This window comes from Arachis stenosperma, chromosome 3, assembly GCF_014773155.1.
Source record: "Arachis stenosperma cultivar V10309 chromosome 3, arast.V10309.gnm1.PFL2, whole genome shotgun sequence".
Classification (NCBI taxonomy): Eukaryota; Viridiplantae; Streptophyta; class Magnoliopsida; order Fabales; family Fabaceae; genus Arachis; species Arachis stenosperma.
Window position 1 is genome coordinate 4,053,856 of NC_080379.1, and position 13,827 is coordinate 4,067,682.

Genomic DNA, 13,827 nt, shown 5'->3' on the forward strand with positions numbered 1-13,827 from the left:
AAAAGAGCGCCCTTAGACTCATAATTAGGGGTGCACATAGGTTGGGTGAAGCCGGGTTTGATGGGACCCAGACCCGACTCGAAATATACACCGGTTCTATTTATTAGATCCGAATTCGACCCTAAACCCGATGAAACCAATTCACTTTCGGACTACAATTATACCGGGTGAAAACCGGGTGAAACCGGGCCGTTAACATTACATTACGTTGATACCTTCTTGTAAGCTAACATGTAAAAATATCCAAATTTCCAAGACTCCAACCATTATTTAACATGGTAAAATTTACTTAGAAAAATATAACAAGAACCAACCCTTCTTTAAAATTAAAGCATAAGAATAGTCATGATCCATCACTGATAACACAAAATATTAATTGTGTATGATGACCGGGCCACCGGGCCGATTTTGGATGACCCGAGCTATGGCCCGGACCCGACCCGAAATAATGACCGGGTCTATTTTTTGAGACCTTTACCCGACTCTAAACCCGATAAAATCACACCAACTTAACCCCTAAAGTGTTTGAAACCGAATTGGGCCTTCGGGTCGGGCCGGGTCTGTACACCCCTACTCATAATAAGTGGTATAGTGGCCACAAGCCTACAACAGCACGCGGTATAGAATAATAATAATAATAATAATAATAATAATAATAATAATAATAATAATAATAATAATAATTTTCATTTTATTTTGTTTTCTCCCTTAATAGTTAATAATACTAGATCCTAATGGAGCTAGATGGAACATTATTATTGGCCTGGGGTGATGAAAGGATATAGTGATCTTTAGAGATTAATTGAGTCCTTGACCTAATGCAATGCTATGAAACCCTCAATTATTTCAATGCAAGGACATACATGTCTTCATGAGAGCTATACATATATATCTAATCTCTCATTATTTTCTAGCTACTATATAATGCTAGATTATTTATTGATCATCTATATATATCCTTTCTTCCATACATATATTATATCAAACCTCAACAAAACAAAAGCATATATTATATAATATATATGACTCAAACACTGACATCATGCATGATGATACTTGAATAAGTATCGATCTTATTTAATAATTTGAAGAAGATGGAATGCATGCATGAAAGGAAGCTACTTCATCTCAGCTTTGATGGCAGCAACCAATTGATCATAAGCCACTCCCCATGCATCGCTCAATGCTGCTGACCATTGTTCACCAACTCCTTCTTTTATAGTCTCCAAAAGTGCCGATTTTGCCACCTTTTTTTATTTCAGTTTTTCATTAATTAACAAATTAAAACCAACCAAAAAATTAACAATATAACAATACTTACTATTTATGTATCAATGTATATATTATTTTTTACACATTTTAATTATATATTTTATATTTTAACATGTATTTTATACAAATAATTTATTTTACGGCATTTTTGTTGTACATATCATGATTTAAAATAAATTGAATTGTATATATACCGCAAAGTGTGCATCTTGAATACCAAGTTTGAGATGAACAACGCCTAAATGTTTCAAGTTTGATTCTCCTACCGTCACTTTTCCAGCTTTTCGTAGTTGAACTGCCGATTCAGCAATCTGCAATGTAATATAATATTATTTATAAGAATAAATATAGAAAACTAATAAAATTCTTATTTGTTTGTAAAATTTAAAATTTAAGATTTAAAATAAAAATAATTTAAAAAATTATATTAACTAATATTAACTAAAAAAGTTGACTACTCTTAATTGAATTCTATTGATAGATAAAGTCATAATTTATACTTATTATGATAAAGTATGTTCATATATTATAGAGTTTAATTTGAAAGGTTAGATTCTTTATCCACATAAAATAAAATGGCGACACGGACAAGTAATAATTAAGACAAAGCATATATTATATATACCATGACAAAGACAAGGTTGGCATGTGTCTTAAGCTTAGGGTTTTGCTCCAAAGGAACACTTGTATCTCTCAAATATGAGAACAATGGCGTTGCTTCTGGGGCAGCACTGAATATTCTACAAAATTTTAATTTGTTGGAGTATATTATAAGGTCAGTCATTGAATATAAATATATAAAATATAATATCTTGAATTATACATGTCATGCCACTGGTAGAAAAATTATTTTTAGTGAGCATTTATTTTATTTTTATCAATAATAAAAATATAGTCACTAATATATTTATTAGTAATTAAATATTAATCGTCTTATGTTTCATTGTTAAAAATCTTTTAATAGTTACAAAATATATATAATTGCCATTTATAAAATATAATAATAATAACAAATATATAATTGTTATAAAAATATAAATTAAATAAGATAAATAATTACCATTATATTATTGTTACTAAAAGTTTATCGCTAAAAACATTTTTTTTTGGTAGTGTGCATGCTTCAATAATTAAGATCAAGATAATAAATTAAAGCTAAATTATAAAGAAATTGAAATGAATTAATAATTATTTACTTCAAGAAAAACTTGAGACCGTGGTCCGCAGAATTGTTCTTGAGAACATTCCATGAGTTCACCACGAGGGATTCTTGCTCTGCCGTGAATGCCATGATTATATTGCTAATAATTAATTAAGGTCCAAGTTTATATAGTTAACAATAATAGATGAAGAAACCTTATTTGATGTTGAAGAATGCATGGTTTGGTGTGAAATATTTATAGTGCATTGCATGGACAAGTAGTTGGCCCTTCATGTAATGCAATGGTGGTACCACCACTTAATTAGCCTTTTTTTTTTTTGGGAGAACATTAAACATTGTCATTTGGCTACAACATAATTTGAAAAGTTGTCATCATTTGATTTTTAGTCATCATTAATTTATTTATTTTTATTTTACCCAACTTCTTGTATCCTTTCTCAGCCTGCAAAAGGCAATTTCTGCTATTTAAATTTTGTTAGTGAATATAAAGTAGGGTAAAGTATATTTTTGTTTTTGAAATTTGGTAAAAATTTTAAAAATATTCTTAAATTTTATTTTATTTCAATTTTATTTCAAAAGTTTTCGATTTGTATTAAATATACCTTCGACGGCAAAATTTTAAAAAAATTTAAGACCAATCTAACAATAATGCATGAAAATTATGCTTGATTTGCTTGTGTTGAGGGTTGTTCTTATGAAATTGTTGTTGAATTGATTTTAAATTTTTTAAAAAATTAGCCATCAAGGGTATATTTGATGCAAATCGAAAACTTTAATTTTGGGACAAAATTAAAAAAAAAATAAAACTTAGGAGTATTTTTAAAACTTTTATCAAACTTTAGAGACAAAAATATACTTTACTCTCTAAAGTATTTCGCATATTTTAGTATATAGATATAAATAAATAACTTTTGTGATTATTATTGGAGATATTATTAAATATTAAATTATACAATCATGTTAGGTATACTTAAAAAATAATCACTCATATATAATAATACATGTTAAAATAAAAAAATATGTTAAAAATAAATTAAATAATAATATATATTTATATACAAATATATAATGACTGATTTTTAGTGTGCACATAGTATTTTTAAAAATTATATTTAAATTTGTTGTTGGTCCATAAAAATTATATTAGAAAATTATGATTAAGAAGATGACAAAATCTTATATTTATTGTGATTCCAAAACAAGGTTAGATCGTTATTTTATATAAGAGACTAACAAAAACTAAATTTTTTTTCAAATTCAGAATATGAAATACATTTATTAAACTTAATTTATTTTCAAATATAAAATTTAATTTCACAATTTTTTAACCATAGACTTTGGTTAAGTTGTCATTGCCCATAAAGACTTTTTTATTATTCATTTTTTCGTATGTTTTGAATTGATTGTAATCATTGCAAACATTAACAATAACCCTAAAATCTAACCACCATTCAAGTAATTATTTTTGTGTTGCCATGTTGAGTTTTATAATCATAGCATACAATATGTATATTTTGTACTTTTTTTACAACCATATATAATAACTAAGTCTTTTTCTTCCACTAAATTGGCCCTTAATGTTTTTTTTCCAAAAGTCTATATTCTTTGATGTAATGTCCTTTCTTATAACAATGATAACATTCTGTGTCTCTTCTTGTCTTACTTAGGATCTTTTGATAACTTTTTTTTTTCTTTTTATTGGTGTTGTCTTCACCAATATGATTCATTTTAGAACTTTGAAAAAGATACACATCATTACGTTTTTGAGTTTTTTCTTTTATACGTATATGCCTTAATAATTTCTCAATTGTGAAGTCCTCACCAAGATGTAAAAATTTCTTCCTATAATCATTACAAGATGAAGACAATTTTAAAATAATTATTCCAACTTGTAATGATTCAAGAATCACCACTTGTATAGATCACGAAATCTACTTACAAGGATTTGTAATTCATGAATTTGATCCATAACATACAGGTATAGTATCATTCATAATAAATTTAAAATATTTCAACATAATAGACTTATTATATGTTCATTGTCGTTCAATATTGTACTTTTCTTCCAAAAACTTCCAAATCTCCAGTGGTAATTAAATTAACATGTAGAGATCGTAGAGTCAGTCGGATAAAATGTTGAGAATATGACCTTGATATGCAAAAGTATCTTCATCACGTTTCTTCTTTAATTAAGTAATAATCTTTTCCTTTTCTTTTGGTGTGGTATTTTCAGCGGCATCGATAATTGGTGTTGTCTTTGGATCAATTACATATGCAAGATTGAGAACCAAAATAAAAAATATTATCTTATTCTTCCAACAGTTGAAGTTCATTCCATTAAAGCGATCTAACTTAATAAATTCTTGATTCATGACCTTAAATGTAGTATTCTGATCCTGAGCCATCTTTAAAAATATCTCTCTAAAATTATTGGAAAATTATGATTAAGAAGATGATAAAATCTTATATTTGTTGTGATTTTAAGACACAATTAGATTGTTTTGTTTAGAGAGATATCTGTCTCTACACTTAATTGTTATAGAGTTGATGAAAATGTTCTCACACACGATACAAATACACAAAATATTCATAAATTATACTATTATAAATAAATTTAATTATTCTACTATAATAAATTTGATTATTTAAATAAAAAATAAATTCATAATGACTAATTTGATAGGAGTGATTTTTTAGTGTATATGAAATATTTTTTTCATATATATATTATTCACAAATAAGATTTTGGTATTTTAAATCCCAAATTTTGTGGATGATAATGAGAGCATCTCTAATATTATTGATTTTAGTTTAATTTTAGTTTAGGTTCTATAAACTATCACATAAGTAATTTGTAGGATTATGTATCATAAAAATTAATTTGATATTTAATATGAGATTTGTCACTTTAATATTATCTAGTCTCATTTTAATTTATTAACAACATTATAATATTTATCTAATAAGTTTAATAGATATATAAGTAATTATATTATATTATTATTGGTCTTTCTTTAAAATGATACGATATTTTTTTAATAATATCAATATTATTTTAAAAATTATATTCAATACAAATTTTAATTTCAAGTCAATTTAATTACTGTAAAAATAAAAAATAATACTAAAAAAATATCTATTTAAAGTTGCTACGATGAAAGTGATATAACACTAATATAATTACTTCATTTTCTTAGAGTATAGTTAGGAGTGGATAAGACGAGAAAAGAAAATAGAATAAACATATATAAATATTGGAAAAAAAAAGTTGCTATTTGATTTAGTGACTTAATTATTCTTAAATGCTAAATTGCTAACAACCTCTTTCCAAGGTATCAAACTCAAATAACATAACACAATAAAATATAATTCGGCACTCTCATAGCAATATCAATCTTATTCAATTTGAGTGGATGGGAAGAGAGTTTAGTCTTCCATATGCTAATTGATGAACGATGAGAGTTTCATTTCATTTCATTTAATTTCATTTAATTTGAGATTCAATGGATGCAACAAGGTGATCATAAGCTACTCCCCATGCATTGCTCAGTGCCGGTGACCATAATTCACCTGCTCCTTCTTTTATTGTCTCCAACAGTGCCTTCTTTGCCACCTTAATTACCAAACAATACCATATATCATTAATTCTTAGGGCCAAAATTATTATAAGAAAAAGTATATAATGAAAATATTAAACTTGAATAATGGATATATCAGATATTCATTTCATTAGGCATGCGAATAATTATTCTAATATTAAAATTTTAGGTGAATAATTTGGAGATGTAGTATATTTTGATTTAATTGGTAATTGTTCATGTTATTCAAGAAAATTATTAATTATACCTAACATAAGTAATAGCCCAAATCCATCGTTGTCTAAAAAAAGTTACTCCAACACTTTAATTAGTTTTTAACAAATTTTATTTTTTAAATCAATTTTTAAATTAAAGTTTTGTTTCATTGATTAAATTAGCTTTCACATTGGATTATTCATTAATATAGAGATATTAATTAATTTGTTACGTCTTTATTAAAAAGTTATAGAGACGAATTTATTTTTAATTTTTTATCAAAATTATTTGACGTGAATATTAATTTGCTAACAAAATAAAATATTAAAAACTTATTTGATAATTAAAATTTGTTGAGAATTAAAGTATTCGGCTAAATTTTTTTGAAAATTAATGATTTAAGATATTATGGCTTCATTAATATAGAGATATTAATTAATTTGTTATGCTTTTATTAAATAATTATAGAGACGAATTTATTTAATTTTTTATCAAAATTATTTGACGTGAATATTAATTTGCTAATAAAATAAAATGTTAAAAACTTATTTGATAATTAAAATTTATTGAGAATTAAAGTATTCCACTAAAATTTTTTGGGAACTGATGATTTAAGATATTATTACTCTAATATTAAATACGTTTTGAATAAAACACTGATTAAAGTAAAGTGGTTTATATATAATCCTAACTCGTTACAACAAAAAATGATAAAAAAAATAAAAATCTAATAATAATTTAAAGAACTAAATCCATATATATCAGATATCAATAATGAATATAAATACACATCTTTGATGAGTATTGTGGAAAAGCATGCATGTTTATATAATCAACAATTAGATGTTATGTTAGATAAAAGTTTAAATTTAGTGATAAATTATAAGTTATTAATATGAGTAAATCCACCTGGAAATGCTCATGTAGTACACCAAATTTGAAATGAACAGCACCTAAATGTTTCAAGTCAGATTCATCCATGGCTTTTCCAGTTTTTCTGAGTTGAATTGCTGATTCACCAATCTGCCATCATCAATAATTAAGATGTTCATAGCAAGTAAAAAATTAACAAAAATGTTTAGTAATAAAAAAATAGCCAAAAACAAAACTTATTTTATTTAATATTTATTAATTCAAATAATAATTAATAAATACTAAATAATACAATGCAAGTTGACTATTTTTTTTTGTCTTTCTAGTATTACCGTAAAATTAATTATACCAATAAGTGACAAAACTTAATTATGTAATTTTACATAAATTGATAGGTTATTATTAATTCCATTGACCAGTTTGTATATACAGAATTTAACATGAAAGCTTACCATGACAAAAACAATGGTGGCATGAGTCTTGAGCTTAGGATTTTGGTCCAACGGAACCTTTGAGTCTTTCAAATATGAGAACAATGCTGTAGCTGCTGGAGCAGCACTAAATATTCTGCAAATGAAGTTTATTCATAACCATTCAATTTTTTAGCATGAGTAAAACTGAAATCAAATTAGCAAAAGCAACTTTAATTAGTCACTATTAACTATTTTTTATTATAAAATTATTTTCTAATTCTTACTTTTTAGAGAATTCGATTTCAGATTTGAGATTTAAAATTAAAAAAAAAATTAATTGATATTGACAAAGAATATATTAGCTTTTAAATTGATTTCTATTTTTCATTTAATTAGTTATATATTATCTATTTTTAGTATTTTGTGAAAAAAAGTTAAAATCACAGTTGTGCTTAAAATAAAGGTTTAATTACTCTGTTGGTCTTATAGTTTCGCGAAATTTTCAATTAGGTCTCTATACTTTTTTTTCCTTTCAATTAGGTTTATGCACTAAATTTTTTTTCAATTGAGTCTCTACATTATTTTTTTTTCCTTTTATTTGAGTTCCTACACCAATTTTTTTTAGTTGGGTCCCTATACAATTAAGTCAATTACTATAAAAAAAAGACTTAATTAAAAAAAATTGGTACAAGGACCCAATTGAAAGAAAAAAAAGTATAGGGATCTAATTAAAAATTTCGCAAAACTACTATAAAAAATAACAGAATAATTAAACCTAAAATAAAAAACAAAAATCAATCCGATTATTATAAGAGTTTTAGAAAGTTAATTAATTTACTTCAAAAAAAACTTGAGACCAAGGTCAGCAGAATTGTTCTTGAGAACATCCCATGAGTTGACAACAAGGGCTTCTTGCTCTTCAGTGAATTCCATTGATGATGATTACTAATTAATTAAACCTAATTAATTATAAGGTCTTGTGTTTTTGTGAAGTGAAATAATAATGGACGAGAATAGTACATAATATGGATATAAACACAAGGTATTTATATTAGAGAGTGATAACTTAGAGAGTACAATAATATAATAATGTAAGTAGTTGTTGGCTTTTCATGGCATGCAATAATGGAGCTAGCAAGAAGCCATTTTCTTTAATATTATATGGTTGTGGCTGCCACGCTTTGTTAATTGTTATTTTAGATTAAGTTATTAATTAATTAATTAATTAATTGATTGATTGATTATTGTTTCAGCATCATCATATGCCGAAAATACTAGGTGCTGTATGCGGCGAGGAGAAAAATAAAATAATGGTTTTGGCCAATCCTAGAGCATGGTTTGAAATGTATCCATCTTTCATTGAGTTTTATTATTTTTCATTTCATATATATTTTTTTAATTGTAGTCATGTTATTTAATTTTAACATTTGAAAATTAAGTGTTAGTAAAAAATTAATGATTAAGAACTTTAATTTGTTATCTTAATTATTTTCTTAATATTTAAATGAATAAAAATGTAAACATATATGTTATTTTTTAAAAATATAAAAAAATTCAAGATTTTTTATTTAAAAATTTAGAGAATAATTAAAAAGATGAGTTAAGATTTTAAATTATTTTCAATAAAAAATATTAAAATCAAAATTAAAAATGAAAGGAAAGAATTTTGATATTAAAGTTCAAGTTATTGAGTAAAAATTGATTATATTTAGTATTTATTAATTGTCATTATAATTAATAAATATTAAATAAAATAAATTTAAACTATTTTTTTTAATCTTTCTAAGTATTACATAAATGTATATTGTGGTATATGTAATCTCAATTGCGATATCATAGCAATGATTAAATTAGGGGTGCACATGATCCGGTCCGGTTTGAAAGTTCGGTCCGGTTTCGAATATTTTAGAGACTAATTTGGTGTGATTTCATTGAATTTAGAGTCGGGTAAGGGTATCAAAAATAGACCCGGTCATTATTTCGGGTCGGGCCTGGACCATAGTTCGGGTCACCCGAAGTCGGCCCGATAGTTCGATCATTATACACAATTAATATTTTGTGTTATTAGTGATGGATCATGACTATTCTTATGTGGAATTTAAGTATTGTAAACCTTAATATTTTGTGTTATTAGTCATTATAAGACTATAATTAATTAATATTTTATGTTTAGAATGCATAAGACTTTAGACTAATGTATAATATTGTGTTATTTGTATTGATTTAAATATTTGGTATTATTAGACAATATTAGTATTGATTGTTGTTTTGCTTTAGTATTGATTATGGTTATTGAAGGTTGTGGTAGGCTTAGAGAAGGGGGGGTTGAATCTATGCCTTCCTTTTAAGTTGCTGTTTTGACCCTTTTTAAGCAAAGTTACAAATCTGATTCTGTTTGAACACAGCAGCGAAAATTTATGAGACAATTTATTTTTGTCTCATGAATATCAGAAAACAGAACATGACAGAGAAGAAAAGGCTAACACCAGCATATATCCTGGTTCGGTTGCTTTGTGCTATGCAACCTACATCCAGTCTCCTCCACAAATATGGAAGAATTTCACTATAGTTAACAGTATTACATACACCAATTTCACACTCAAGTTCTAGCCTAACTTGACATTGGCTATGCTAACACATAACTATTTACTCTTAGTGCTAACCCAACTAAGAAAGGGATACCAAACAGGTACAAGATACAAGACACTTAACAAACCTAAAGAAATCTGAAAATAACTCTAGGCTTTTCTCTCAAGTGTTTCACTCAGCCTTTTTCAACTCTTGGCTTTTTCTCAAGCTTTCTCACAGTGCCTTTTCTCTCAAGAAATTACAGAAAGATAAGCTTAGAAAAGTACATCACAATCAGAAAAACATGAAGGAGATTGACTTCATCAACAGCCTCTGTGCTATGCGAAAAACCAGATTAGCAAGCCTCTGATTTAGTTCTTCATACTGGCGGAATGCACCTTTGATTAGGTTACACTGTCCAGTTAGTTGAACTTCTTCAAAGAGCTCTCTCAGAACAAACACCTCAAGTTCACTGGTTATCTCTCCTTGCCTTCTAAATGAACAGCAAACCTCTTTTATCTCATTGCATGTTGCTTGGTTCTTCTTCCAAGGTCAACACCTTGATCTGTGTGCTTTACTCACACACCACATCACCTTTTTCCCAGTTAATTCCCAAATTAGAAGTTTTAGTCTGACCTTCTTTCATGACCGAAAGCCTCAGGAAAGCAAAGAAAATTATTTTCAATAGTGAAGCCCAATCTGAACCCTTGAAATACTTCTTGGTTCCCAAGAAACAATCTTGACCATTGATGTACAGTAGTGGTGAACAGAGATTGCTTTCTTCATTTGTCCCAAATTAGGGATTTCCAAGCTGTCTCCTTTTTGCTTGACCGAAGACATTTGAGCAGTATAAACAAACATTTTCAATGGTAATCCCAGATCTTGGCCATTGAAAAAACAACTTGGTCCCCAAGACACATATATGACCGTAGATGCACAGCAGTGAAGATCAGAGAACACTTTTTCCATTTATCCAAAAATGGTAAGCCAGAAGATTTGAGATGAAGTGAAGAAAGTAAGTTGCATGCAAATGGAAATAAATCACCTTTTAATTTCTAACTCAACTTGATGGGTGATTAGATATTTGCTTTATGATTAAACTTTCTCTTTCTTTCTTCTCTGATAAAAGTAGCAGGGGGAACACAGCTCTCTTTCTAATATTTTGTTGCTGACCGAAGCAATAAGAGAGAGTGAAGACTTCAATCTTGTATGAGAAGCTTGGTGGGATCAACTTGGGTAAGCATTTCGGGCTTGGGTTTGCTTTCTTCATATTCAGCCCGTTGGTTTCTTTGGCTTTGTTTCTTTTGGGCTCCACTTGACTAACCAGCCCATTAGCCTTGATGTTTTATTTTTATTCCATTTTGGGCTGCTAGACAAAGTCTTGACCTGCATTGTTTAATAAATAATTAGTAACATATCATTATTAACACTCAACACTAATTATTTATTTTACCCAAAAATAATGTTTGTCATCACTAATTAATTTAGTTAATTTCTTAACTCAACAATCTCCCCCTTGATGACAAACATAATTAAATCATTTATCAAAAGGAATTGAATTTGAATAGAGTTAAGAAACCTCCCTTTGAATGATGTCACTTGCTTTTGTGTTGCTCCCCCTAGAATTATGCTCTTCTCTTCTTTCCTATTTGCATATACTTATTGGGAACACAATAAAATACTATATACTGTCCATGGATGCAGCAAACAGTAATAGTTTCAAACAGTTATAACATCTCATGAAACAGAGCTAAGGGATTTTACAATAATAGCCAAAAGTTCAGCCCAAAACTGAATCAAAATATCTCAGCAATAATAACAATTATCCAGCTCAAGTTTTAACCAAAACAGAGCATCAAGACTAACAAAGGCAAAACAGCAACAGATCATATAAAGCAAGTTCAAATTTTCATGCCAAAAAATCACAGCAACAGCAAAATTAGCAAAGCAAATTCTCATGCCAAACACGCACAGCAACAGCAAAATTTGCAAATTCATATTCATATGCCATATGCTACTAAATTCAATTCAATGCTACTAAATTCAATTCAATTCATACAACTACTCCCCCTTTTGTCATCAAGGGTGTACAATAAGCAAGATCAACAAAAACAACACCTTAATCCCTGAAAGAAAGTGTTAGAGACTTTCCTTTGATGATACCAAATTAGCGTGATGTTCTCTCCCTTTCTTTCATATGAGTTGCTCCCCCTTAATGTATGCTTAACGCTTAACCTGAGGACACAAACAATAATGCCAACACAACATAAAGTTCATTCACCAGCACAACATAAAGTTCAAATGACTTAAAGTCAGTCAAGTTCAGTTCACAAACAAGTCAGTCAAGTTCAATTCACAAACAAGTCAAACAGATTTCAATTCATAAACCCAAGTCAGTCACCAAACACAAGACTAATAAAAAATAATATCCAATAATCTCAGTAAGTCTTATGTCTTATCAAGCCTCATATATGCATTTTTCTCCCCTTTTGTTATCAAGGTGGGAAAAATAAAACAAAACAGAACCTGCAAAATAGTGTGTTAGAGGCATGTTAAAGCTAGATGTTGCGTTTTGAAATACAAAAAAATTCGGAAGAGAAATAAAGATCATATTTCAACCAGCAACACCATAGTTATATAACAAAACTCACAATGTTCAAATACCAATTCTTGGTAAAAAAAAAATCATTAGAATCAAAAAGAGAGTTTCATATCACTTGAAGGTTTCAAAAACAAAAAGAGACCACATGTATAATAAGATTCAAGCATGGTCCATGTCCATTTTTTTTTTTACACGACAAAAACCAGATCTCTCATTTCTTATTCAACAAATGTCTCTTTGACCTGCAAAATAGAATTCTCAAACAAGACATTAGCACAATTAAAACAGAAGTTGCAATTTTTCAAAAATTGAAATGATGATAATGAGAAATGTAGAAAAGACATGCACAATACATGAATAGGTTTGCAATTTGCAGCAAGTTAAGAAAATTCTTGAAAAAATTTCAGAATCCTATTCCAAGAAGGTTTAGAGCCTAGAAGATAAAGTGCAGAGTGATGGTTCTTCTTCTGCCCAGAATTGTCTCATTCGAACCTGTGAGACCAAGACTTAACAAACACATCAGCAAAGCTCAAACAATGAATCATAGCTTAAAATTCCTAAACTAGTCCTAAGCATGCAAAATCTGTCCTCAGCTAATGGTTTTGTAAAGATATCTGCTAGTTGCTCCTCTGATTTAACAAATTGAATGCAAATATCCCCCTTTTGGACATGTTCTCTTATTGAGTGAAATTTCACTTCAATGTGTTTAGTCCTAGAGTGCAAGACTGAATTTTTAGAAATATTAATGGCACTCATATTATCACACATCAAGGGAATATTTTCAGCCTTTAATTTGTAATCAGCAAGCTGTGTTTTTAACCATAAAAGCTGAGAACAACAAGAAGAAGCAGCTATATACTCAGCCTCTGCAGTGGATAAGGCCACTGTTGGTTGCTTCTTACTTGACCAAACATTTAAGGACTTTCCAAGGAAGCAACATAAACCAGAAGTGCTCCTTCGATCAACTCTGTCACCAGCAAAATTTGCATCACAATAACCAACTGCAGAAAAATCATCAGTCTTAGGATACCAAAGACCAAAGTTGGATGTGCCATGAACATATCTAATGATCCTTTTAACCGCAGAAAGATGTGACTCTTTAGGTTTGGATTGGAACCTAGAACACAATCCAACACTTTGTAC

General features: G+C 28.1%; 2 protein-coding genes across 2 annotated transcripts; both read right to left on the reverse strand.

Moving 5' to 3' along the window:
- Positions 1-668: 668 nt before the first annotated feature.
- LOC130969093 (non-legume hemoglobin-like) lies at positions 669-2,642 on the reverse strand. Its single transcript, XM_057894673.1, has 4 exons — positions 2,469-2,642; positions 1,898-2,012; positions 1,467-1,583; positions 669-1,247 (listed from the first exon to the last, which is right to left on the reverse strand). Exons 1-4 carry the CDS (start codon positions 2,561-2,563, stop codon positions 1,119-1,121), a joined length of 456 nt encoding a protein of 151 aa, XP_057750656.1. The 5' UTR covers positions 2,564-2,642; the 3' UTR covers positions 669-1,118.
- Positions 2,643-5,719: 3,077 nt separating this feature from the next.
- Positions 5,720-8,525, reverse strand: LOC130969095 (non-legume hemoglobin-like). Its single transcript, XM_057894675.1, has 4 exons — positions 8,353-8,525; positions 7,554-7,668; positions 7,138-7,251; positions 5,720-6,047 (listed from the first exon to the last, which is right to left on the reverse strand). The coding sequence occupies exons 1-4, from the start codon at positions 8,445-8,447 to the stop codon at positions 5,919-5,921; spliced, it is 453 nt and encodes a 150-aa protein (XP_057750658.1). The 5' UTR covers positions 8,448-8,525; the 3' UTR covers positions 5,720-5,918.
- Positions 8,526-13,827: the final 5,302 nt, after the last annotated feature.

Coding starts and splice junctions, on each gene's coding strand:
- LOC130969093 (XM_057894673.1), bottom strand. CDS start 2,563: ATGGCATTCACGGCAGAGCAAGAATCCCTCGTGGTGAACTCATGGAAT. Junction 2,013..2,468: donor GGTCTCAAGTTTTTCTTGAA/GTAAATAATTAT, acceptor AAAATTTTGTAG/AATATTCAGTGCTGCCCCAG. Junction 1,248..1,466: donor TTCAAGATGCACACTTTGCG/GTATATATACAA, acceptor AAATAAAAAAAG/GTGGCAAAATCGGCACTTTT.
- LOC130969095 (XM_057894675.1), bottom strand. CDS start 8,447: ATGGAATTCACTGAAGAGCAAGAAGCCCTTGTTGTCAACTCATGGGAT. Junction 7,669..8,352: donor GGTCTCAAGTTTTTTTTGAA/GTAAATTAATTA, acceptor CTTCATTTGCAG/AATATTTAGTGCTGCTCCAG. Junction 6,048..7,137: donor TACTACATGAGCATTTCCAG/GTGGATTTACTC, acceptor TTGGTAATTAAG/GTGGCAAAGAAGGCACTGTT.